The following is a 24063-nucleotide window of genomic DNA, read 5'->3' on the forward strand; positions in this document are numbered from 1 at the left end:
AGAGTCCAACTGTAACCCAAAAAGAGCTGGACTGGCCAAAAAGATCCCCAAAGTTTCTTGATACATCAAGCATGTTAAGACTTCTAGGAGATAGAAATCTTGGTTCTCATTTGGGTACTGATCTTCTGAACATTGAAAAGTATTAACCAGGTTTGGAAAGAAAATATCCAGTTAGAAAATACAATATATTCATGGAAATAAATATATTGAAACTGAAGATGATGATGCTCAAAATCAGGCCTGCTATTTTAGAAAAGAAATGCAGTGATAGATCTTATTTGCAGAATTCCTGGCTCAGAGAAAGATGACGACTATGGATGTTGAACTATTGCAATCTGAAGTGGAAAAACGTTATTTGTAGGAGGCATGAGAAATGCCTGTTGAACCTTTCTTTTTGCCTTCCTTAAGAGGTCCCAGGAAAGTACTTATTTGAGTTTAGAATTAGGTGGTCATACACTGTAACTTCCTGGTTAAAATAAGTGTTCCTCTCATCAATTAAGAGTTATTTGTCTGTCTGTTTGTTTGTTTGTTTGTTTATTTTCATTAGAGGAAGATGGTTCCAATTTCTGTCTAGAAAAAGGATAAAACTCAAGGGTGGGCCTAGAATTAGAGTGATCAGATTGTTCCTTTGAGACACTCAGAAAAAAACATGACTCATCTTTGCTCTCAGATGAGCCACCTGGTATGCATGCTGGAATTAATTCAGGGAACTGAAATTGTGTTTTATTTGGTTAATTTCCCAAGAAATTACACTTGGGAAGTATAACAGGTAACCTTGAGCATTAACATAGTTGCTGTTGTTCTGGCTCACATTTTCTGGGGAAATACACACCCACACACAAGCGTACCTCCTATTTGGTGATTTTTTTTTTTTTTTCTGGACATCAAAGGAAATCACAGCAGCAAAATGCCTTGATGGCATTTTCTCTCATTTAATATTTTAATTTGCATTTGGGAGAATAAAGTAATCAAAAACATGAAACATCAACCATTATTCAAATTTGCTTGCCAAATTCCCAAGGAAACAAAGCATCAATACTAAACCAATCTCTTTTCTTTTTTGTGCTCTGCATAGCTCACATCTATTTTGGCACCTAGTTTAATTTGTTTCTTTAATCTTTATTTTGCCTTTTGCCTTAGATTACTAATAGCCTTAGCTAAAATAATTAAGTTTTGCTGGATCTCTCTCTCCTCCTTTCTCTTCTCCCTCCTTTCCTCCCCCCCTTCCTTGCAATTCCCAAATAAAAATACTTAAATAGCTTTGATTTGGTGTGCTTTGTGTATCTCTGTTAAAAAAAAAAAAAGTGGAAAAGACTGTTGTTTCTGTGGGAACTGGGTTTATTTCACCAAGTTGCATGCTTGTCTATTGGCTAAAGATCCTCTAATGGATAAGTATTAGGCCATAACCAAACATACCCGGTAAACATTCCTTCATAAAACAAACATCTTGACTCTGAGGGCGATTGTGAATCTAATCATGTGTACCAAACTCTTTCTGATCTTCCTATGATACTTGCAGTTCCTGTACATATTTATGACCAGAGATCAGTTGTCAATTACACCTGATAAATGATCAAAAAGAAAAAAAAATAGAAGGAAGCAGAAGTAATGCTTGAAGAAGAGCATAACGTAAACTTTAGCATAACTTAAGAGCAGGATACAGAGAAGAAGCAAGGAAAAAGTCAACAGCACTTTCACAGGCCTTCAACAGTACTTGTAATCAGACTCACACATAACCTGCATCTTCAGAACCAACTTCTCTTTCTCTTCCTTTTTCATTCTCCCACCTCATCTCATCCCACTTTAAATCCTACATCAAAGTAACCATTTTATGTCTCTGATGAAGTGAATTCTAGCTCATGAATACTTATGTCTTTTATTGAATCTCCCCTCCATCACCTTTGAAAAACATGACATCAAATCTCTCCAGTGTGAAACTGGAGATTGTGTTGTCAAGATGTTTAGGAATGGCATATGAGGTACCACTAAAGTCTCTGTAGGTGTGATGTGAAGATTTGGACCTCTCCTTGTGCAAATTTAAGTCAAGCCTTTCCTATTTTACTTTAGTCATGGCGTTTTCTGGGCCAAGCATATGTAGACCATGGTTGAGAACTGTTTTAAAACAGGTCAGACATTGTCAAGTGCTGAATTTCAGGATATGATCAAGGAAGAAAGTCTCATACAAGCTTCTATCAGGAAGAATTAGGGGAAAGAGCTAGAATCTTGGAAACTGTATTAAGATGCTTTAGCCCTCTTGTTTCCTTCCTTCCTTCCTTCCTTCCTTCCTTCCTTCCTTCCTTCCTTCCTTCCTTCCTTCCTTCCTTCCTTCCTTCCTTCCTTCCCTCCCTCCCTCCCTCCCTCCCTCCCTAGTCTGAGAAAGTTTGATGAGGATTACCTGCCCATCCATTACAATATACAATATTGTACAACACAGAGATAGCTCCATAACTCAAACTTTGCATTTAAGCAAACTTTAGCATATCAAAGCAGTAATGACCTAAAATAAAGCATTTATTAATAAGGGGGGACCTCCAGAGACTATGTCAACTCAGGTATAAGGGACACAGGAGTCAGAATGGTATAACTTCCAAAAAGGTCCTCTGTCTTGTTAGCATCAAACATGTCTTCATCCTAAGGGAACAGAAAAGACTCTTTTCTTGACCTCAAGAACAGGCTTATTGTTCTTACTGATTAGTGCTTTGTCCTGAATTTTATGGGCTTATTGGTCATTGCCAGCCTCCCTGTGGCTTTCTTTGCCCAGACATAATGCATTCAACAAAACCTACTTCGTGTGTTTACTTTTCTAGTACCATCTTTTGGATGACTATTTCGTTGCAAAAGCATAGTGGACAATATTTTCCTCAGTGATGTTCCAAACAAGTCTGTTTCCATAGGTGATTATTTCCTCTGTAATTATAAAATCAACCGTGATTATTTCTACATTAAACATACACACACACACACCATACAGGAATAACAAGGTTAATAGGTGCCTAGAAATATTTCATCTTTCCACTAATCGTAATTGTCCAGACAAGGCTTCAAAATTAAGTGTACTGTAGTCAGTGTGCCTGATTTAAATACCAAAGTAGATATATGTGATTTGGAATCTAGATGCAAGATTTGAAGGCAAGATGGTGGTGTTTGTGGCATTAGTTGTTGGGATGTTGACACTTCAGATTGTTCAGAACAGTCCTTCTGTGAAATGTCCCATGAGTCAGCCTCTTTCTATTCTTCACAAGTACTATTATCCTGGCGACTTTATCATTGGAGGCATTCTTTCTCAGATTTATGTATTTTCCAATCTATTAACCTTTGAAGAAGATCCTTCTTCTGAAGTACATGATTTCACCAAGTAAGCTAGACTATGTTTTCCTTTGTTTTGGTATCACATTATATCCTTAGCGAGCCAGCCTAACTGACACCGATATTCATCTGTCTGAATTCTTAGGAGACTTAATTGCAATACTGTCTTTCTAAGAAACTCCTTGCTTTTCCTTTTGACAGTTGTTAGGTTTATCATATGAAGATGAGGATTCTCATCAAGACTTACACACATGATATTGGTGGTGATGACATGTAAGCCATCTCCTATTTTATATAGCTGTTATGTCATATAAAAATGCTACATTGAATAGAAACAATGGGGCACGTGTCCTTCTTAGGCTTCACATATTGCTGGGAACAGCTTCCTCTGAATACAGTAGAGAGAGCCTATTATTTGGCTAGGAAATCCACAGGAAGCTGAATGATCTTAAAGACATGCAGTTTATATATGATCCCCCCCCCCCCCCCGTTTATATATGTACCTATTACAAGATCTTAACTGGCTAGGTTAAAGTTACAGAGTTTCACTAATCTAATGTGGATATTTCCATATTTTCTATACTTCAGCTTTCTAGTTAATCCCTAACAATGGATTTCCATATCTTAATTCTGGATTGGATGTCCTGGAACAGTTTAGGCTTTGCACAGTGGAGTTTGGTTCTGTTTTCTCCCTCACTCATTTTTAAACCCCTTGATTGCAGGGAGGTGAGATCTTCTGAAATTTTATCACTAAGTTTATATCTAGATTAATACTAGCAGCAACCCCAGCAGCCAGCTGTATTGATAATAGGAACAGGAAATAACATTCATCTAGTGTAGACCAAGCATAGATAACTATTTCTTGCTCTAATTATGCAGACATTATCTAAATTTAGTTTGGATGGGGAAGAAACATTATATACTAGGTGTAATTTTCCTTATATAACATGCTGGAGTTCACTTCCTCGTCATTAAAAAAATGTCATTTGGTTTTTAAAAATTCTCTTACAAAGGTCCTTTAGAACAGTGTTTGATACAAATCTCAAGTATTTCATTCCACCCTAGATATTGGCAGAAGAATAAAAAGAGCCCTTTATACCAGAATGTTACCTATCCAATATTACATGTCCAACACACTGCGGAGGTCTCTCTTTGGCCCACTTTAATGTCTTCCCATTTGTAATGTTGGAAGGAAAGTATAACAAAACAGCTTTTGCAGAGCAAACTGGCCCTTTTGATTTGATGGAACCTGAGGCTCTTGCCCACACGTTCCTTTGATGTCCTTTCTATAGCAACCTTAATAACTCCACTTCCTAACAGAAGTTCCACCTGTTCTGAGGATGATTTTATTTTCTATATATTATTGGAGTAGAACCTTAACCTCTCCAGAAGACTTGCCAAATTTATTATAGTAGCCATTTCTTTCTGCAAAAAAGCATCATGCTTTTAGGTTTGTAACTATGAAAAAAAATAGTTTGGTCTTATGTCCTTTTGTCACATGTGACTGGTCACTGATCACAATAAAGTTCTAGAAAAAGTTATGCACACATTATACATTCTTCTTTAAGATCCATCCAAGACATTTGAAAGGCAACATCAACACAATTAGAAATGTTTAAAATTGATTTGGATACTAGCTATGCCACTGTGCAGATGACCAAGAGTTGTTTCAAAATGTGATAGAATTGAGAGTATATTCCAACATTTAGAAATTCATAGCGAGTTTTCTTCTCTCTCTCCTTTGTGGCATGGAAGTGCAATCTAGCTAATAGCAATTCATGTATTTTATTCATTTGTTGAATTGAAACATCGTCCCTGTGTTCCTTGCAGTGTATTAACTCAGAACTACCAACATATTCTGGCCTTGCAATTTGCAGTAGAAACGATTAATGAAAATCCAAGGATCTTACCTAATGTCACCTTGGGGTTCCATATTTTGAACAGCAATTTCCGGGCAAGGTGGACTTATCGTGCCTCAGTGGAACTGATCTCTACACGGGGCAAATTCATCCCTAATTATAAGTGTGATGTCCAGGCTAATGTAGCCACTGTTATTGGTGGCCCTAATGCTAATGTGTGCCTGTTTATGGCAACCATTCTGTGCAACTACAAAGTTCCACAGGTGAGTTGCCTTCATTCAAATAACAGTTGAAAAGCGTGTGTGTGTTTTTCGTTTTGCATTTTATATATGGTTTTTCCTTCATTTAGAAAATAAGGTTTTGGGGTTTTTTGGCTTGTTTGTTCGTTTTTGTTTCTGAAAAAGAAGAGAAAGGGATGTCTCCTGAAGGGAAAACATTTAACCCTTCTTAGAATTCTGACTCATCAGTCAAAATAACTAATGGGTCTTCTATCTTTTGATTTGATGATTTATCTATATACTTGAGCTGGTCAGATGCCACATAGCACATTTTCATGTGCTGAACCAAATCTCAGAATCTTCATTGACATATTTTAAAACCAAAGCAATCCAGTTATCCTTAATTAGAAAAAAAAGGCAGCAGAGAAAGGGGAATTTCTGCCCCTGCTTTCTGCCTTTTGTGGCATTCAGAGACTGCCCTAATGTTCTTCTAAATGACAGTGACAACACTGATCAGTCTTTAAGCTGCTCCTTATCAACCTATCTTAAGTCATTTAAGGCTTTCCAATCTCTGTGTATTAAGGAACAAAGTTACACTATGTCACTTATGACACCCATTCTGATTGATTGATTGATTGATTGATTGATTGATTGATTATGTACCATCAAGTTGCTGTTGACTCATTGAGACCACAGAGAGAGACCTTTTCCAGGATGATCCATTCCCAACCTGGCCCTACATATCTTCCAAAGGTGAATCCATTGCTGCTGTAATGCAGTCTACCCACCTTGCTACTGATGTTTTTTCTTCTCTTTCCTTCACCATTTCCATCATTACAGACTTTATAAGACAGCACAGTGTGTCCCAAATACGATGATTTAAGCCTTGAGTGAGAAGCCTAGATTGATTTGTTCTGCAATTCATTTTTGGGTGCGGAGGGGGTGCTATCAATGATATTCTTGGAAGTTCTCTGACACCAAAGGTCAAAAGTGTCAATTATTCTGTCTATCCTTTTTTAAAGTCCAACTCTACAGTAACTTGTAACTCTACAGTGTTACAGGGAAGAACATTGCCTGATCTTTGTAACTGTAGACACATCATAGCATCTGAATATCTTTTCTAACATCTTAATTGCTAACATACCATGTGCCAGTCTGCAGCATATTTCTTGACTGCTGGTTCTTTTCCTACTGATAATCATAAAAGGGAGACGTTATCTACCACTTCAGTATCTTCACTGGCAGATCTAAGGCTTTAGCTGGGCATCTGAGATGATCTTTACACCTTCTGTGACCCAGCTATGAGGATATCCTCTTAGCACACACTCCAAGTATTTGCTAATCTCTCCCAGGAACACACCAAAACCACCCACATAGTACAACATGAGGTTAAGATTCTTCTTCTATCTACTGGCTATCTATTGAGTATGTAGTAGAAATCAAGAATACAATTTCAGCTCTTTCAACTTCTGATTGGAAATCAGTTCAAGCTTTATTTATTTATTCATTTACATATTTAGAATTTCATACCACTGTAATCATAAGTTTCTTAGAGGTGTAAAAAGCCCATAAAACTTCCACTGTATAGAGCAAACCATATGGATAAAAGTAAAATCAGAAAAATAATATTCCATTTAAAAGTAGAGCAATTATACCTAATAAATGATAGCATTTTCTCAGTTACTTAAAGCTCCATCTTAACTTGTTCCCAGAAGGTCAAAAAGGTTGGGGAAAGACTCACTAGTACAGGAATACAGTTTGATAGGACAGGGATTATCACAGGGAGATTCCTTCTCCTGGTCTCACCTGCCTGAATTCAGAATAGGTGGAGATCATGATCATTTTTTCCTAGCATGTTCAGAGAGAATGGTTGATTCTAGTTGAAGAAGGAGGTCCTGAAGTAGCCTCAAGACCAAGCCATGCAGGTTTATGCCCAAGATATCAGTTCTACTTCAACACATTCTATACTAGAAAGTATCTCCATATTATCAATTATTATTGTTGGTTGCACAGTCAGCCAGATGTTTAGACTGGATTTGGCATTTTTATCCACCTGTCGAGTATTTCCTGAGGACTTGGGATAGCCAGATGTTTGATGGTGTTAAAGGTATCATTGCAGGATGTAGGCAGTTCCAAGTAAAGCTATCTTTGCAATTGACTGGTGGTGATTTTGTCAATGCCGATGGTGTTCAAGTGGTGCTCTAGATGTTCGGGGATTGCACCCAAGGTGCCTATTACTATTGGTACTATCTTTGCTTTCTTTTCCCATACTCATTTTATTTGTATTTGCAGATCTTTGTATACTGTGTTTTTCTCCAGTTCTTTCTCTTCTATACTGCTGTCTCCAGGTATTACAACGTCACTCTCCAGACTTTTTTTATCTTTCTTATCAACAGTTAAGTCTGGGGTATTTTGTGGGAGGTGCTTTTCTGTTTGAATTCCGAAGTCCCAGAGCACCTTAACTTCTTCATTTTCTATTACTTCTTGTTTTTTGTGGTCCCACCAGTTCTTGCTTTCAGGCAAATGGTATTTCTTGCAGATGTTTCAATGCACCATGCTATTATGTCATGCCATTGTTTGTAGTCAGTCTGTGTGATCTTCTTGCAGCAGCTATTATTATAATTATAATCATATTATTAATAATGAATTATTAATATTAAATTATTATTACTATTACTATTACTATTTCTTTAGTTTGCATATGGTTCAGCTCCGGTGATGAATGACAAATCCCAGGGCGTTTTCCTTCATCAGCTATTCCCAAATCTTGACCATCACTACAAGGGGATTCTCCAGCTATTGCTATATTTCCAGTGGACATGGATAGGTGTTATATATGTAAATGATGACAGTGGAGAGAGCTTTGTGAAAAATGTGCTGCCCATTTTTGCCCAGGAAAGTATCTGCTTTGATTTTGTGGAAACATTTCCACAAATAGGTTTTTCCTCAGAAATTAACCCAATAGCATTGGAAGGACTGAAGACAATCGGCATTGTTATGGGAAAGACAGCCAATGTAGTGGTTGTACATGGTGAAATTCAAAGTATTATGGTTTTAAGAATGATGCTTCAGTTCTCAGAATTTCATGAAATACCAATGAAGGCCAAAGTATGGATTTTCACAGCCCAAATGGATTTCACTTCACTTCCATTACTACGGAGCTGGGACATGGGCTTCATCCATGGCGCTCTCTCTCTTGCAGTTCACACCAAAGAAGTATTTAGCTTCCACCAATTCCTTCGATTCAGAAAGCTTCCATCAGAAAAAGAAGATGGTTTTTTCAGGGATTTCTGGGAAGAAGCATTTCAGTGCTCTTTCTCCAATTCCAATGTAGAAATGAAGTCAGGGGAAATCTGCACTGGAGAGGAGAAGTTAGAAACTCTTCCTGGGTCTGTGTTTGAAATGAGCATGACCAGCCACAGCTATAGCCTCTATAATGCAGTTCATGCAGTGGCAAATGGCTTGCATGCTGTGCGTTCCTTGACAGTGAACAAAAGAACAGGAAGGGATGAAGGAAGAAGGGAGCTTCTCAATCGGCAACCATGGAAGGTAACTTCTTATGAATATCAATACAAGAAACCCCAATTCTTCTCAAGCTACAGCAATATTCCCCGACTGAGACACACACTCCAGGCTGTTACAGCAATGTAAAGCTGCTGACTATTATCAGGGTACTGATTATGTTGCACTCCAGACTGACAATCTCCTCTAGGAGCTTCATATAAATTTTAAAGACTAGAGATGAGAGGACAAAACCTTGTAGCACCTACAACATATGGAAAATGGGACCAAACCTTCCTCCTTTTTATTACAAAAGGAACCAATCCTCCATAAAACAGTTCCTCCAATCCCCAGCTTTCACAGTCAGGCCCAAAGGACAAATTATCAATATTAGCACAGGCTGTCAAGGTGTCCAACAGGACCAGGAGGAGCATCCTCCTCCATTCAGTTCTGCAAAAAACGTATAGACTACAGTGACTAATACCAAATCTGTCCACCATCCAGACCGTAACTCTGACTATAAAGTGGAATGACAGATTTGGGATTTCAACTGCGACTTGACTGGAGGCAACTTTCATGAGTAATACTGCTCTGAGCAGCTTCAAGTCTTGATGACTGAAGTGGCATAAAAACACTTGTAGTAAACAAATTGAGCATGAAACTGAGCAAACTCAGGGAGGCAGTAAAGGACAGGAAGGCCTAGCGCAATATGGTTCATGGGGTCACGAAGAGTCGGACACGACTTAACGACTAAACAACAACAACAAGTAAACAAATGAGATCCAGTTTGGTGTAGTGGTTGATGCACCAGGCTATAAACAGCGAGACCACGAATTCCAGCCCTGTGTTAGGTACTGGTCACTCTCTCTCAACCCTAGGTACCAGGCAATGGCAAACCAATTCCAAAATCGTGCCAAGACAACTGCAGGGACCTGTCCAAGCAGTCACCAGGAGTCAACCTGACTTGAAGGCACAATCACACACCCATAAACACACACACAAATTAAACAAACAGACATTTCTTATTCTTCTTTTGATTATGTAGCAGCATATATTTCACAGCTTTCCATTGGAACCCGCACCTTGCAGGGTTCTTCTAAAAAACAAAAAACAAATAATTCCCTGGCCAAATTAACTTTCCCCCAAGTGTATCTTCAAATGGGTTCAGGATCAGAGAGGAAAAGGGAAGTGGCAGAAACCACAATCCTACAAAAGACATAGGAGCATGCTGCAAATGATCCAAGTCATGGCAAAATCCATGACTGGCATATAAATCTAATTTTAGATGCATCAATAAGTTATTGTCCCTTGAACTGATGTAATTCATCATTTTGTGAAGGGTCTTTCCATCAGATTGTGTTGTGTTCTCATCTCTTTCATTACATCTCTGTTTTTAGGTAGTTTTCCAGAGCCATTTAATTGAGCTACTGAAATATAAGATGTTATATGTCACCCCCCTAAAAATCCTCCAGGCACATGAGAACTTAAATGGAGACATCCAAGAAGGAACAGAATAAACTCCTAACATGATATGTTAATAACACATTTTATTTATGTAAAATGATACAACTCTTAAAAGTATGATTGGATTGTTATTCCTGGAGTTCTTGTCCTTCTTACAATTACTACTTTTCTTCCTGTTCCAATTTAGCTTCACCACTATCTGGAAAGCAACTCGTTTAACAACAGTGTTGGAGAATCCTTCTCCTTTGGTTCAAATGGAGAATTAATAGCTGGATTTGATATTATCAATTGGGTCACATTTCCTAATCAGTCCTTCCAGAGAGTAAAGGTTGGAAGAGTAGCATCACCGAGTTCCCCAGGGAAACTATTCACCATCTCTGAGGATACCATTATATGGCCCAACTATTTCAACCAGGTGATGTTCATAGCAGGATTCATTAGACTATTTTCTGAGGCCTCAAAATTTAGAGAGGAACAGTAGTATCAAAGAGAGAATTTCCCTCCAAATGAACAGGTGGGCAGGTGAAATCGCCAATGCTTCTGAAACCAAGACCTTTCTAAATGTTATTTTCATTTTATTGTAATTGTTGGAGTCACACTTACACACCTGTGCCAAGCCATCATCAATTTATAACCTATAACACATGGTAGAAGAGAACCTGTTTGGTGTAGTGGTTAAGACATCAGGCTACAAACGGAAGACCATGAGTTCTAGTCCTGCTTTGGGCATGAAGCCAGCTGGGTGACTGTGCACCAATCCCCCTCCCTCAGCCCTAGGAAGACAAAGGCAAGGGCAAACCACTTCTGAAATCTTGCCAACAGAACTGACTCAAAGGAACCAAAAAACAAAAAAACAAAACACCACGGTAGACCCCCCAAATTGCAAAGCGAATCTTCTAAATAATGATACATTCTCATCTCTCCCATTTCTGCACAGGTTCGCCCCATTTCCCTGTGTAACGACAACTGCCATTCTGGTTATAGTAAAACCAAGATTGAGGGGAAACCATTTTGTTGTTATGATTGCCATTCATGTCCAGAAGGGAAGATTTCAAACGAGAATGGTAACCTATGTTATATGGAGATTGTTGATTTGCCTGAGAATAAGATATCTAACTTCAAAGATCCACCAGTCCCCCAATGGCATCTGGCCTCTTACTTACCTCTTACTGGGCTTTTTTTAAACAAATTAAAATAAGTTGTAAATAATGCTTATGCAGTATTATTTACAACTGCAAAGATTGAAAAGAAGATTCTAAACAAAGATTTAAAGGTCAGAAATTATTTAGTAGAAACACATTACACAGCAAGCCAAAAAGACTTTAGAGACTCAAAAACAAATAAATAGATGAAATGACTAACAATAACCTCCAATGTTTATCTTTCAAAGTATAGTACAAATATTGAGATTGTAGTTAGAGACTGAGGAAAAAATTGATGGGAAGAATGTTACACTAGATAGATGGATGGATGGATGGATGGATGGATGGATGGATGGATGGATGAAGAGAGAGAGAGAGAGAGAGAGAGATCAATAGATACCATAGATAAATTTCCTTGCAAAACATGGGCATTAATATTTATACAAATATTTTTGCTTGTAGCTCCCAACTATTCTAAGAATGTATGGCCTGCCCGGCCAAGTGGCCAGGGAGAGACAGCAGAATATAAGATTCAGCTTTGTGTGTATGGCATTTGTATTTGAGGTGAAAAAAGAAAGACAATAAGATATATTCTGGTTTCCATATGTCCCCACACAGAAAAGAAAAGAAATGCAATTAGAAATAAAGATGCCAGTTGCTCTCATTATATTGAGGGAAGAAAGCAGAGCAAAGCATGTGATTGGTGCAGAAAGGCTAGCTTTCCTTAAATGCTGTCATCCAAACCATGGAATAACTCCTGTTCATCTGGCAATTCCTCTCAGATGTCATGATTCCAACTCAGTTAAAAGAAGTTATTCAAAGAGTGACTGTGTTTCATAAAGCATGTTTCCTTCACAGATATGGATGACTGTTTTGAATGTCCAGAAGATCATTATCCCAACAAGGAGAAGAATCTGTGCCTTCCAAAAGATATTACCTTCCTCTCATTTGAAGAACCTTTAGGAATCATACTAGTTGGTTTTGCGCTCCTCTTTTCTTTCCTCACAGCTTTGGTGCTTCGCCTCTTCATTAAGCACAGGGAGACTCCCATCGTCAAAGCCAACAACCGGAACCTCAGCTATGTTCTCCTCATTTCCCTCTTGCTTTCTTTCCTTTGTACTTTGCTCTTCATTGGACAACCCACAAAACTTATGTGTTTCCTTCGACAAACAGCTTTCGGCATCATCTTTTCAATAGCCGTTTCATCCGTTTTGGCCAAGACCATCATTGTGGTCCTTGCCTTCATGGTCACCACACCAGGAGCTGGGATGAGAAAATGGTCTAGGAAGCAACGGGCCAGCTCCATTGTCCTTTCCTGCTCCTTTACTCAAGCCTTGATTATTACTGTATGGTTGGTAACTGCCCCTCCCTTTCCAAATGCAGACATGCATACAATGATGGAAAAAATTATCCTGGAGTGTAACGAAGGATCTGTCCCCATGTTTTACTGTGTCTTGGGCTTTCTGGGCTTTCTGGCAACCATCAGCTTCACGGTGGCCTTCCTGGCCAGAAAGTTGCCTGACAGTTTCAATGAAGCCAAGTTTATCACCTTCAGCATGTTGGTGTTCTGCAGTGTCTGGGTGTCCTTTGTTCCCACTTATTTAAGCACAAAGGGGAAATACATGGTGACCGTGGAGATCTTTTCCATCTTGGCCTCCAGTGCTGGCTTATTGTTCTGCATTTTTTCCCCAAAATGCTATATTATTGTTGTTAGGCCTGAACTGAATAGTAGGAATCAGCTAAGAAGAAGGTAACTTTAAAAATTGCAAAAGATAAAGCACTATGCAGGAAAACTAGGTCACTATTTCATCGAAAGGGAAGTGATGAGGAATCTGTCTGGCATGTCATAATCCAGACTTTACCTTAAGTCCATAGTGATAAATCCTCATTGTTTTTCATCTTAGATTATTAGTTTGCATCCTTTCTTCTAAATGCTATATTATTGTAGTGAGGCCTGAAGTGAATAATAGGGAACAGCTAAGAAGGCGAAAGTTACAATCAAAGGGCAGCTTATTTATTATAATCCTCATCCATTTAACATGTTCTCCTACTGATTATTGAAGTTTCTCAGCTGTTTACAATGAACCACAAATTTCAGATTGCTATTAGAACTATTATATTAGCAAATGAAATAATGAAAAATAAATAGGTAATTGTTATAATTAACAAATTTAAGAATTAAAAGACTGTTCAGAAAGTTGTGTTGGAAGATTATCTCAAGAAGTGTTGAGGTGCATATACAAAGGGACATTCTACCAACTTCCCTGTACTTCAACTGTGTGGGCTTTGAAGATAACTACCAACTCTTGGAATTTCATCTGGAAATGAATATTCAGCCAGCATAATGCTTCAGCTCAAATGCTATATGTCCTCTTTCCATTTATTTCTTTTAGTACACCTTGTAACCATCTGAGTGACTTATAATTGACAGATACAATAAGAAGACTAAAATACAGCTACATGACTAACCATAAACCATATAACAATCTCAACAATTAAAAACATGAGGTTGGGGAAAACTGCAGTGGTGAAGAGAAGTTAGATTACTTCTTAAGCATTAAAACTTGTGGTGGAAATCTGTGAGAGTCAACTGTAGAGATCAGATAAATCTTCTCTTCTCTTCTCTTCTCTTCTCTTCTCTTCTCTTCTCTTCTCTTCTCTTCTCTTCTCTTCTCTTCTCTTTTTTCTCCTCCCTCCCTCCCTCCCTCCCTCCCTCTTTCTTTCTTTCTTTCTTTCTTTCTTTCTTTCTTTCTTTCTTTCTTTCTTCAGGGTGAGCTTCATAGAGCAACAACATTATGCTCGTTATTCTCTTCTCTATAATTTTCCACCCAAGCACAATTACTTGTACAACTCCCTGGAGAATCCAAATAATTGATAGCAAAACACTGAACCAAGACTAATACTTGCTATTAATATCCATTCTGACCTAAGACAGGGACAGAAAATATTTTATCTGTTTGATTATATTTCTTATTAAGGCCAGACATCAAATAAGTGTTTTTTCATTCCAACATATCCAACTTGACAAGATAGGTATATGTGACAAGAAATCTTGAAGAAAGATCATCATTCTAGATGGTGAGGTTTGTGGCATCAATACTAGTGATGCTGATGTTTGAAGAAGCTGGTAACAGTCCTCCTGTGAAATGCCCTACAAGTCTCCCTCTTTCTATTCTTCACAAGCATCACCATCCTGGTGACTTTATCATTGGTGGCATTCTCTCTCAGATCTATCTATTTTCCACTCCAGCAACCTTTGAAAGGAATCCCTCTTTTGAGATCTTTGACAATATCATGTAAGGCCTTTGATCTTTTCCCTTGATTTGTAAGCACGTTACATCTCCTGGCAAGTCCTGTCTAATGCTCAAGTGATGTTGTTCTCTCTGAATTAATGGGGGCCATCATTGCATCATTGTCTGTCATTCTATGCCTACTGGAAAGATAATAACAATTCTACTTAAACCATAATAAGACTCAGGAGTTTTACTGAAACATAGAGCATGGAGAGCAATTCCATGTCAAAATCCACTTTTTTTTTTATGCCAGGTAAGTAAAGGAAAGTTTAATGGAAACAAAGGAGCAACTACTTCCTCCTGCAACAAACTCCCATTAAATCCAGGCTTCCCAAGTGATTGGAGTGAACAGCATTGATTCAAAACATTTTGAGAAGCTCACACTCAATCCTGAGAGCAGTCTGATTCTCTGAGAAAGAGATTTCATCTTCTTTTTAATTTCCAGGAGTAAATATTTATGTATCTATTCATTGAAATTTGCATATCTTTTTTATTTTTAGCTCTTAAAACAATTAAATCACTCTTCTAATCTGCATTCTAATTCATTCTGCTGTTATGTTATGGTTCAGCAAAGATTGATACTGACTTTTAAGATATTAATAACTTTGAGGGAGTGTTTAGCAGTAAGCATTCCTCTCATGCTGATAAACAGCTTGCAATTTTCTTTTGCCTCCAAGCATCCCTGTTTAAACCAGCTTGCTATCCTCTGGGGTTTTCAAATTTCTTGGCTGTTTTGCACTCAGAGCTTTTTGCAAAGGGGTTCATGTATGAATCTTTGCTTAAAGGACTTGTTACAGAAGGGCAACTTCAATTATTTGATAGTCTTCTCTCTTCTAGCATTGTGGAAGTAAAAATTAGTAGGTTTAATATTCAAATGTTCAGTCTGTTACAAAACATGGAATCTTCATTGAAGTGTTAACTAAGGGGGCATGAACATTAGAAGAATCAGGAACAGATGGTCATGATCAGAAGAGTTACCCACAAAGGACAGCTAATAAAGGGAATAATTAGAACTTAAGGCAACTTCTTACTGAGAAAAATAACCACAGATTTCTCTGGATGGGAAAAAAAAATAAACCTGAATTGCTCAGCTAGGTAGAATTGCTGACACTGAAATGAACATTTTACCAAAACTCAATTTTCTTTTTTCAATGATTTGAATACATTTTGATAACAAGGTATTAGGTCTAAAGAGGTAATGGGCTACATATGGTCTAATAAAAGAGCAGGATTAAATTCAAGATTGTACAGGGTTCAAATGAGCGAGGTGGATTAACCCTTCCAAGCACTAAGTTGTATTCCAATGCTTGCTGCTTATTATGGAACTCAGAGTGGGTGATATCCCTTTGTGTGTTAGGGTTTTTCTAAATATGGTGTAGAACATAGACACAAAGACTCTTTTATTGTGCAAAATTAAACTCCTGTCTTATTCTACTATCTATTTTTATTCTTACTTAACCTATAAATTTTTATATCTACAGTATGTTCTATTTCTATGTACCTATTCCTATGTTTGTGATACAATGTTTCCCTATCTTAACTATTTCTTAGACAGTTAAATCTTTCCTTTTCCCCAGGTCTTCATCTCTTTAGCCAATCTCAGTCCATTTTGCATGTGAAAACCCTTCTCTCTCTTTATAGACTTGCAAATGGGCGTTGATGTCCCCCCCTCCCACCCAGCACTCATAGTCCCCTGGTTCTGGTTTGTAGAGCTCCGCCCTGGGCTGCTGCACGGAGGGGGCCTGGCTCGGTTTGCAGGCTTGCAGATTCTCGGCAGGCTCTTTCCTCCCCCATCTCCAAGAACTGAAATGTTCTCTTCCTATCTGAAGACTACTGCTGAGTTGCTTCCCTTTGCATTAGAGGTTTTCTCATTCTTGAGTCTCTGCTGTCTCCCTGGCTTAACCCCTTTCTTGACACACCCACGCACATGCTGGCTTTCAGTCCCCTTTTCATAAAAGAAACGCTCCAATGAAGGAAAGCGTGGGGCTGCTTGAACCTTCCATTCCAGGTAGCACCAAAAGTCTGGATCCCAGGAGGGGAAAATTGGCTGCTCACTCCAGGGGGTGATTTCACTCTTTCGCAGCTTGGTTACAGCTATGGAAGGGGCAAAGCTTCCAGATGGTTTGAATAAATATCTCTAGGTCAACTAAAGCAGAAACAAATAATTTATGAGATCAATTAATAATAATAAGTAATGTACTGAATATCTGGGATAAATACAGAAAAAAAATAATTGATCAAAGTCTCTCCCCTCTTGTATTATTATTAAATGTTTATTTCCAGGAAGAGGAAAGTTCCAAGAAATTTGTTCCATGGAGAGCCAGTGATCTGTTTAGGTTGTAAGATCTAATGATTAAAAAGGCAATCTTCTCATTGCAGAGTAATAACTCAGAACTACCAGCATCTGCTAGCCTTGCAATTTGCCATAGAGACCATTAATGACAGTCCAAGGATCTTACCTAATGCCACGCTGGGCTTCCATGTGTTGAACAGCAATTTCCAGGCCAAGTGGACTTACCTTGCCTCACTGGAACTTCTCTCCACATGGGGCAAGTTTATCCCTAACTACAAGTGTGATGTGCAGAGTAATATAGCAGCAGTTATTGGGGGACCTAATGCTGATGCGTGTCTCTTCATGGCACCCATTTTGTCCATCTACAAGATTCCACAGGTGAGCTGTCTTCTTGCAATACTGTTAAGCACCCAATATTTTTGAGAAATGACTTTGATACTATTAGGGAGTTAGGATGGAATTAAAAGGGGCAGATCCTATTTGAAGAGCAACCCTATTCCAGGGCAGCTCTCTCTTTTTGCTGCTGATCCTGGCTTATGAGCCAAAATAATAAACCAACCATTCATGCCTCTTCTTAGCAATAGAAATATGACCAAGAGTTGAGTGATGCATATTTGACATGCAACTGAGTTCCCATTATCCCGCTCATATAGCTTAAGTTCAAAAGCAAACTGGGTGTCATTTCAGAGACTTTGCATTCCCAAAGAGAAACACACATGTGCAACAGTTAAGGAAACCGGGACGTTTCTGAGTAAGAACAGAACATTTTGGCCATATTCCCTATCCCCTGTAGTACTCAGAAGTGGAGGCAGGCACTAACCAAAGATAGGTGACTGCTACTCCTCGAGGCAGTGAATCTAGATTCTCTTGGTTTGTTGCTGTTTTCTTATGCTGTTTTTCTTCAGCTATGTGTTACATTACAAAGGACCTAAACTAGATAGTATGATCTTCAGAATGCATGGGAACATTAATAAAGATGATTCTACAGATATCATAAGAAAAGTCCGTTCAAGCTTTCAATTAGCATAAAGTTCTACACACCCCACAAACATCAGGGGGAGAGAATTTAAGTCCTTCCATTCCTGGGGAAATGTTGTGGATGAATATGAGATTACCTGGGGTTTATGTTACTGATCATGTACTGAGGAAAGTTTCTTCTGTTTATTTTGGAGAAGGTAAATCCATTGCCATTACATTCACAAACCCCAAATCATCACTGAGTTTGAATGAAGTCTGCACTGAAAAACAGTTAACACTTGGGGACATGCCTAGCAATTCAGAAATGTTGAAAGTACTCAAATTAATCGTATTCAGAAAGTATCTGAGACACACTTCTTGACTGTTTGCTGTATTCTTTAGTTGGCATACGGGTCCTCCCCTGTGGTGAATGACATAAACCAGAGAGGTTTCCTTCACCAGATATTTCCAGAAATCAGCCAACAATATAAGGGCATTCTCCAACTACTGCTCCATTTCCAGTGGATGTGGATTGGAGTGATTTTCATTCATGATGAGAGTGGGGAGAGATTTGTAGAAAATGAACTGCCCATGTTTGCTCAGAGAGGTATCTGCTTTGACTTTATAGAAACATTTCCACAAGTAAATTTTTCAACCGAAATCTTTGAAATGGTTGCACAAGGAGAGACAACTACAAGAATTATTATGGGAGCAACTGCTAATATAGTAGTTGTACATGGTGAAATTCAAACTATGGTGGTTTTAAGGATAATGATTTATATGGCTGACTTTGAGGAGAACCTAATAAAACCCATAGTATGGATTTTTGTAGCCCAGATGGATTTCACTTCAATGTCCTTTCAACGAAGCTGGCCCTTGGACTTCATGCATGGTGCACTCTCCTTTGCAGTTCACAGTGAGGAAGTGCTGGGATTCCATCAGTTCCTTCAGCACTGGAAGCTCACATCTAAACAGGATGATGGTTTTTCCAGGGATTTCTGGAAAGAGGCATTTCAGTGTTCTTTCTCCAATGCCGCTGGAGAAACAATGGCAGAAGAACTCTGCACTGGAGAGGAGAACCTGGAGCATCTTCCTGGGTTGATTTTTGAAATGAGCATGACCAGCCACAGCTACAGTGTCTACAATGCTGTCCATGTGGTGGCAGAAGCTTTGCACGCTGTGCACTCAGTGAAACAAGGAGCAAAACAAGAGAAACAGAGACAGCAGCTTCTGAAGCAACATCCCTGGCAGGTAGTTTCCTGAGATGAATAATGCAGCAGAAGTCATGTAAACATGGTTCTGGGACCTCCAGGCACTGGTACCCAGTGGAGAATTTTGGACATTCAGACAACAGCTGTATCATGGCTGCCATTTCACACCCAGTTCATAGGACTGCCTTAACGCAGCATTGAAGCTGATTAGCCATTCTTGATAACAGGAACTAAGATAATGATCAGCTTAATTTCTTTTATGTTTTTCCTTTTAAGGTTTTTCTTTTCTTTTTGCTTCATTGCATGGTCTGGCTAGATGGATGAACAGGGAAACCTTGCATAAAGTTGCTAGCAAACTACTGAATATTGACATGTTTCCTTCTTCAGAATATATAGTTAACTCTGTCCTAACATTTGGATGGAGGAATGAGTATTAGAGCTTTTTTGTCCTTTATTTTTCTTATGAAATATTTATTGTGAACTAACTGGATGGAAAAGGTTATGATGAACTTGATATGAATCCTTAATTGTTCCTGCCAGTGAAGGAACATGCATTCTTCTAGAGAGCAATGGAAATAGTTATTCTAAAGATTCTCTTAGTATCTCTGTAGCCAGAGTAGGAAATTCCATTTGCTTAAAGTAAGTGACCCAGTCTAGAAGTTATCCCATACAATCCAGTACAATTGCTGCAAAGAAAATTAAGATTCCCTAGTTCAACAGCAATAGAACACTGGGAAGGAAAACTGGAAAGAATTAATTGAAATTGGCTATTTTCAATATCTGGGATAAATCTGTGTGCCAGACTATTTCTTTTTACCAAAAGAATGTCTTTAAGATTCAATTTGATTGTAACTGTATTTATTTAATATGATGCTGATGCTGATTTGTTGCCCTCATTTTCATGTAGCTTCACCAATACCTGAGAAGTGTTTCATTTAACAACAGTGTTGGAGAAATGCTTTCCTTTAGTTCAAAAGGGGAACTAATGGCAGGATTTGATATTATCAATTGGATCACATTTCCAAATCAGTCCTTCGTAAGAGTCAAAGTTGGAAGAACGGCACCAGAGAATGCCCCTGGCAAACTTTTCACCATTTCTGAAGATGCGATCAAATGGCCCAAGGCTTTTAATCAGGTAGAGCTCCTACTAAGATGTGTCAGTCATTTTCCCATAATGTATTTGTCTCATTTCTTCCCATTCCACCATTTTAAAATTACATTTCATCTTCTTAATTGAATTTCTGAATTACACAATCTGCCTACAGCATGTTGATGTTTCCCCAGGTTTCTCTGCTTTATTGAAGACTTGTTGCAGTGCAAGGGTATAGAGTGAGGAGCAACAAATATTTGGGGTATTTCTGTATTGAAAGAACAGAATTAATGACCAGATGCAACTTCCCTCCAAATCTGTCAAAGTCACCTTACATGTATAATTTTATACAATTCCATGAAATTAAAGCCAAAAGCAGTCTATTTTTTTATCCAACCTTGGATTCTGCTAAGGTACTGATCTGAAGGGGAAAAAAAGGGTCACATCTCTGGACAACTCCTTAAATCAAATTATTGTCTTGAGGGGGAATGTCCAGCATCCTTAAGTGGTTGTTGACAAATGTGATGTTTACACTCACCTGTGCTCATCACTTTATCGGCCCTTTGAATTTCTTTCATTGCACAACTCTTTTCAAGGCCACCATCAATTAATCTTTTTGTAAAAGATCTCTTGGTAGAATCTGTAGGCAGATACCTGCAATGTCTGTTTAAGGAAGGACAAAAGATTCTCCTCTCATGTTTCCGGACAGGGACACCCTCCTTCTCTGTGTAATGCCCATTGCAGTTCTGGTTACAGTCGGACCAAGATTGAAGGGAAACCATTTTGCTGCTACAATTGCCATCGATGCCCAGAGGGGAAGATTTCTAATCTAAAGAGTAAGAATTCCTGTATAAAAATGTATTCATGCACAGCCTGGGAGCTTTATGTCATTCCTAATATCTTGAGGAATCATTAAAAAGTGTTGATAGAAGACTGAAGTTTGGCAGCTCATGGAGTTTGAACAGCAACTTATGGGTCTTATTTTCTTTTCACATTGGCCGTATTCACATTTCTCTCATATTATTTAGAAAGAAGTTATAAGTTTCTGTGGGAGAGGGCAAAAGACAAAAACTACACCATGTTGTCATGACACAAAATGGCAACTTAGATACTTGCATCAGAGATTGGGACACAAAGGTTGGAGCTTCACTCATGTGTCTTTCATCATTTTGGTGACTGTGGGACACCTTTATTTTATTTTAATCTTGGCAGTTAAAACCAGCAACATTATAGTACAAGCATTAAAAATATTAGATAAAGGATAATGAAATGCGGAATCTGTATTTATTGTACCTTTTTATAATCATACAAAGAAACAAAACAATGAGCAAAGCTACAGTATTTTAGGTACCTAAATGAAAAAAAGAAAGAATAGCAATATTTGGTGACAACCAAAACATAATGATACATTCAGGTTCCTCGAAATGTGATCCAGTGATCAGTGTTATTGCTCTTTATTGTCTCATTTTCTTTTCATGAATGAGTCTTATGTACAAAATTTTATTATACAGTTGTTATACATACAGCTGTAGTCTATTAAGTAGCTTCTTCTTCCTTTTTTTTTTTTTTTTTAACAGACTTGGATGACTGTTTTCAGTGTCCGGATGTTCAGCATCCCAACAAGGACCAGAATCTTTGCTTTCCAAAAGCTATTAGCTTCTTGAAATTTGAAGAACCTTTGGGAATCACACTCACTGTTTTTGCCCTTTTCTTTTCTTTCCTCACAGCTTTGGTGCTTCACCTCTTTGTTAAGCACAGGGAGACTCCCATCATCAAAGCCAACAACCGGAACCTCAGCTATGTTCTCCTCATTTCCCTCTTGCTTTCTTTCCTTTGCACTTTGCTGTTCATTGGACAACCCACAAAGCTTATGTGTCTCCTTCAACAAACAGCTTTCGGCATCATCTTCTCAACAGCCATTTCTTCAGTTTTGGCCAAGACCATCATTGTGGTCCTCGCTTTCATGGACATCAGAACAGGAGTTGGGATGAGAAAATGGTCTGGCAAGCAACTGGCCAGCTTCATTGTTCTTTTCTGCTCCTTTATTCAAGCCTTGATTTACAGTGTGTGGTTGGTAACTGCACCCCCCTTTCCAGATGCTGACATGCACTCCATGATGGAAGAAATTATTCTGGAGTGTAATGAAGGATCTGTCACCATATTTTACTGTGCCCTGGGCTTTCTGGGCTTTCTGGCTACCATCAGCTTCATGGTGGCCTTCCTGGCCAGGAACTTGCCTGACAGTTTCAATGAAGCCAAGTTTATCACCTTCAGCATGTTGGTCTTCTGCAGTGTCTGGGTGTCCTTTGTTCCAACTTATTTAAGCACAAAGGGCAAATACATGGTGGCCGTGGAGATCTTTTCCATCTTGGCCTCCAGTGCTGGCTTATTGTTCTGCATTTTTTCTCCCAAAATTTATATTCTTGTACTGAGGCCTGAGTTGAACAGCAGGAAGCACCTAAGGAGAAAATGATAGGAAAAATTATTTTAGTGAGTCCCTAACCCCAAAGGAGTCTGCCATCCTGTTAGGTCCTCAAAAGAGGTACCATTCTGGGTGCTGTCAGTACTAGATGTAGGGTTATGTTTAAGTGGCAAGACCTTTGTAGCCTTTGTGCCTTTGCACTGTGGTGATGAGGATGGAATATTTTTTATAATTTATAGAACTTTTATTGTTTTTGTTATGTCATAGGTGATGGATACATTCTTCTTTAAAACCCTGGTACTGACTCTGAGTGGTGGTTGTTTGCTTCCCCTTTAAGTTACCCTGCCATTCCCCAGGGCTGGGCATCAGTCTTAGGACCACATCTGTGCCCCCCCCCCCCATGGACTATGAAAGAGAGAGTGAATGAAAATGTGAGGGATCATCAAACAGCTAATCCTCCCTGGTCAGAATAAGCAGCCCATTATGTGAATCTAAGGACCTAAATAATCAACGCAGGAGAGAGAGAGAATCTGGCAAGGATAAACTCCAGAAGTCGGACATGAGCAGAGATCACAAAATCAGATAAGTAAATCTGAATGAGAACTTAGAATCTATGGGAAGAAAAAGGAGAGAAAAGAGAAAAGAAGGAAAAAAGAGAGGGAGAAATGGGTAATTTGTAAGCAAAGCAAGTTTTGAAGGAAGCCCCACAGGGGGTTCATGCAGCACAGGTTTGGATGAGGATCTGCAAACACACTTGTGAAAAATTAAGTCAGAAGCCCAAATGATGAGTAAGGAAGAAGTTAACAGTGACAAAGAAGAGTGACCTAACGGAGGCTGGAGGATCCACAATTCCTTTTCCCCCTCCGAGTTCTTGGTCAAAATGAAACAAGGGGGGAAGACTGAAAACACCCTCATTGTTGGAACAAGGGGGGAAAAGGCTAATTGGAACTTCTCTTTCATCAATGGATTGCATTTTGGGAGAGAAGACTGACTTTGTCAGTCAGTTTGTGAAGATGCCTGGATCCCTATTGCCTGGCAGAGAATTGTTATGCAAAAGGAAAGTTATGCTGAGGGTGGTCATACTGTGCACAGGGGAATGGACAAATACACTGGAAACCTTTCACAGCAGGAGAGGTGGTCAGTGGGCTCCTTTTGACTCAAGACTGCTGGGAGCAGTCTGAGTGTAAATTGAGCAGAACCATCCCTGCCAAATGGACTTTTGGATCCTGTGGGCTGATGAGGCTGAGCAACAAGTCGCCCAGAAGATGGTTCCAAAGACTAGGCCCTCCACCCCTTCCCTTGATCTG

The 24063-nt window shown here is 38.8% G+C and overlaps 2 protein-coding genes across 2 annotated transcripts; both read left to right on the top strand.

The window, feature by feature from the left end:
* Positions 1-5158: 5158 nt before the first annotated feature.
* On the top strand, positions 5159-13244 carry LOC112543068 (vomeronasal type-2 receptor 26-like). Its single transcript, XM_088144094.1, has 5 exons — positions 5159-5428; positions 8078-8932; positions 10536-10763; positions 11286-11412; positions 12349-13244. Exons 1-5 carry the CDS (start codon positions 5393-5395, stop codon positions 13242-13244), a joined length of 2142 nt encoding a protein of 713 aa, XP_088000220.1. The 5' UTR covers positions 5159-5392.
* A 1351-nt stretch (positions 13245-14595) lies between these two features.
* On the top strand, positions 14596-22807 carry LOC112543069 (vomeronasal type-2 receptor 26-like). The gene is made up of 5 exons (XM_088144054.1): positions 14596-14786; positions 17163-17454; positions 18436-19284; positions 21044-21170; positions 21912-22807. Exons 1-5 carry the CDS (start codon positions 14596-14598, stop codon positions 22805-22807), a joined length of 2355 nt encoding a protein of 784 aa, XP_088000180.1.
* Positions 22808-24063: the final 1256 nt, after the last annotated feature.

This window comes from Python bivittatus, unplaced genomic scaffold (genome assembly GCF_059951505.1).
Source record: "Python bivittatus isolate LINGU-HERP-01145 unplaced genomic scaffold, Pbiv_v1 ctg000430_np1212, whole genome shotgun sequence".
Taxonomy (NCBI): Eukaryota; Metazoa; Chordata; class Lepidosauria; order Squamata; family Pythonidae; genus Python; species Python bivittatus.

Coding starts and splice junctions, on each gene's coding strand:
- LOC112543068 (XM_088144094.1), top strand. CDS start 5,393: ATGGCAACCATTCTGTGCAACTACAAAGTTCCACAG. Junction 10,764..11,285: donor GGCCCAACTATTTCAACCAG/GTGATGTTCATA, acceptor ATTTCTGCACAG/GTTCGCCCCATTTCCCTGTG. Junction 11,413..12,348: donor GAAGATTTCAAACGAGAATG/GTAACCTATGTT, acceptor TTTCCTTCACAG/ATATGGATGACTGTTTTGAA.
- LOC112543069 (XM_088144054.1), top strand. CDS start 14,596: ATGCTGATGTTTGAAGAAGCTGGTAACAGTCCTCCTGTGAAATGCCCT. Junction 14,787..17,162: donor GAGATCTTTGACAATATCAT/GTAAGGCCTTTG, acceptor TTCTCATTGCAG/AGTAATAACTCAGAACTACC. Junction 17,455..18,435: donor CCATCTACAAGATTCCACAG/GTGAGCTGTCTT, acceptor TGTATTCTTTAG/TTGGCATACGGGTCCTCCCC.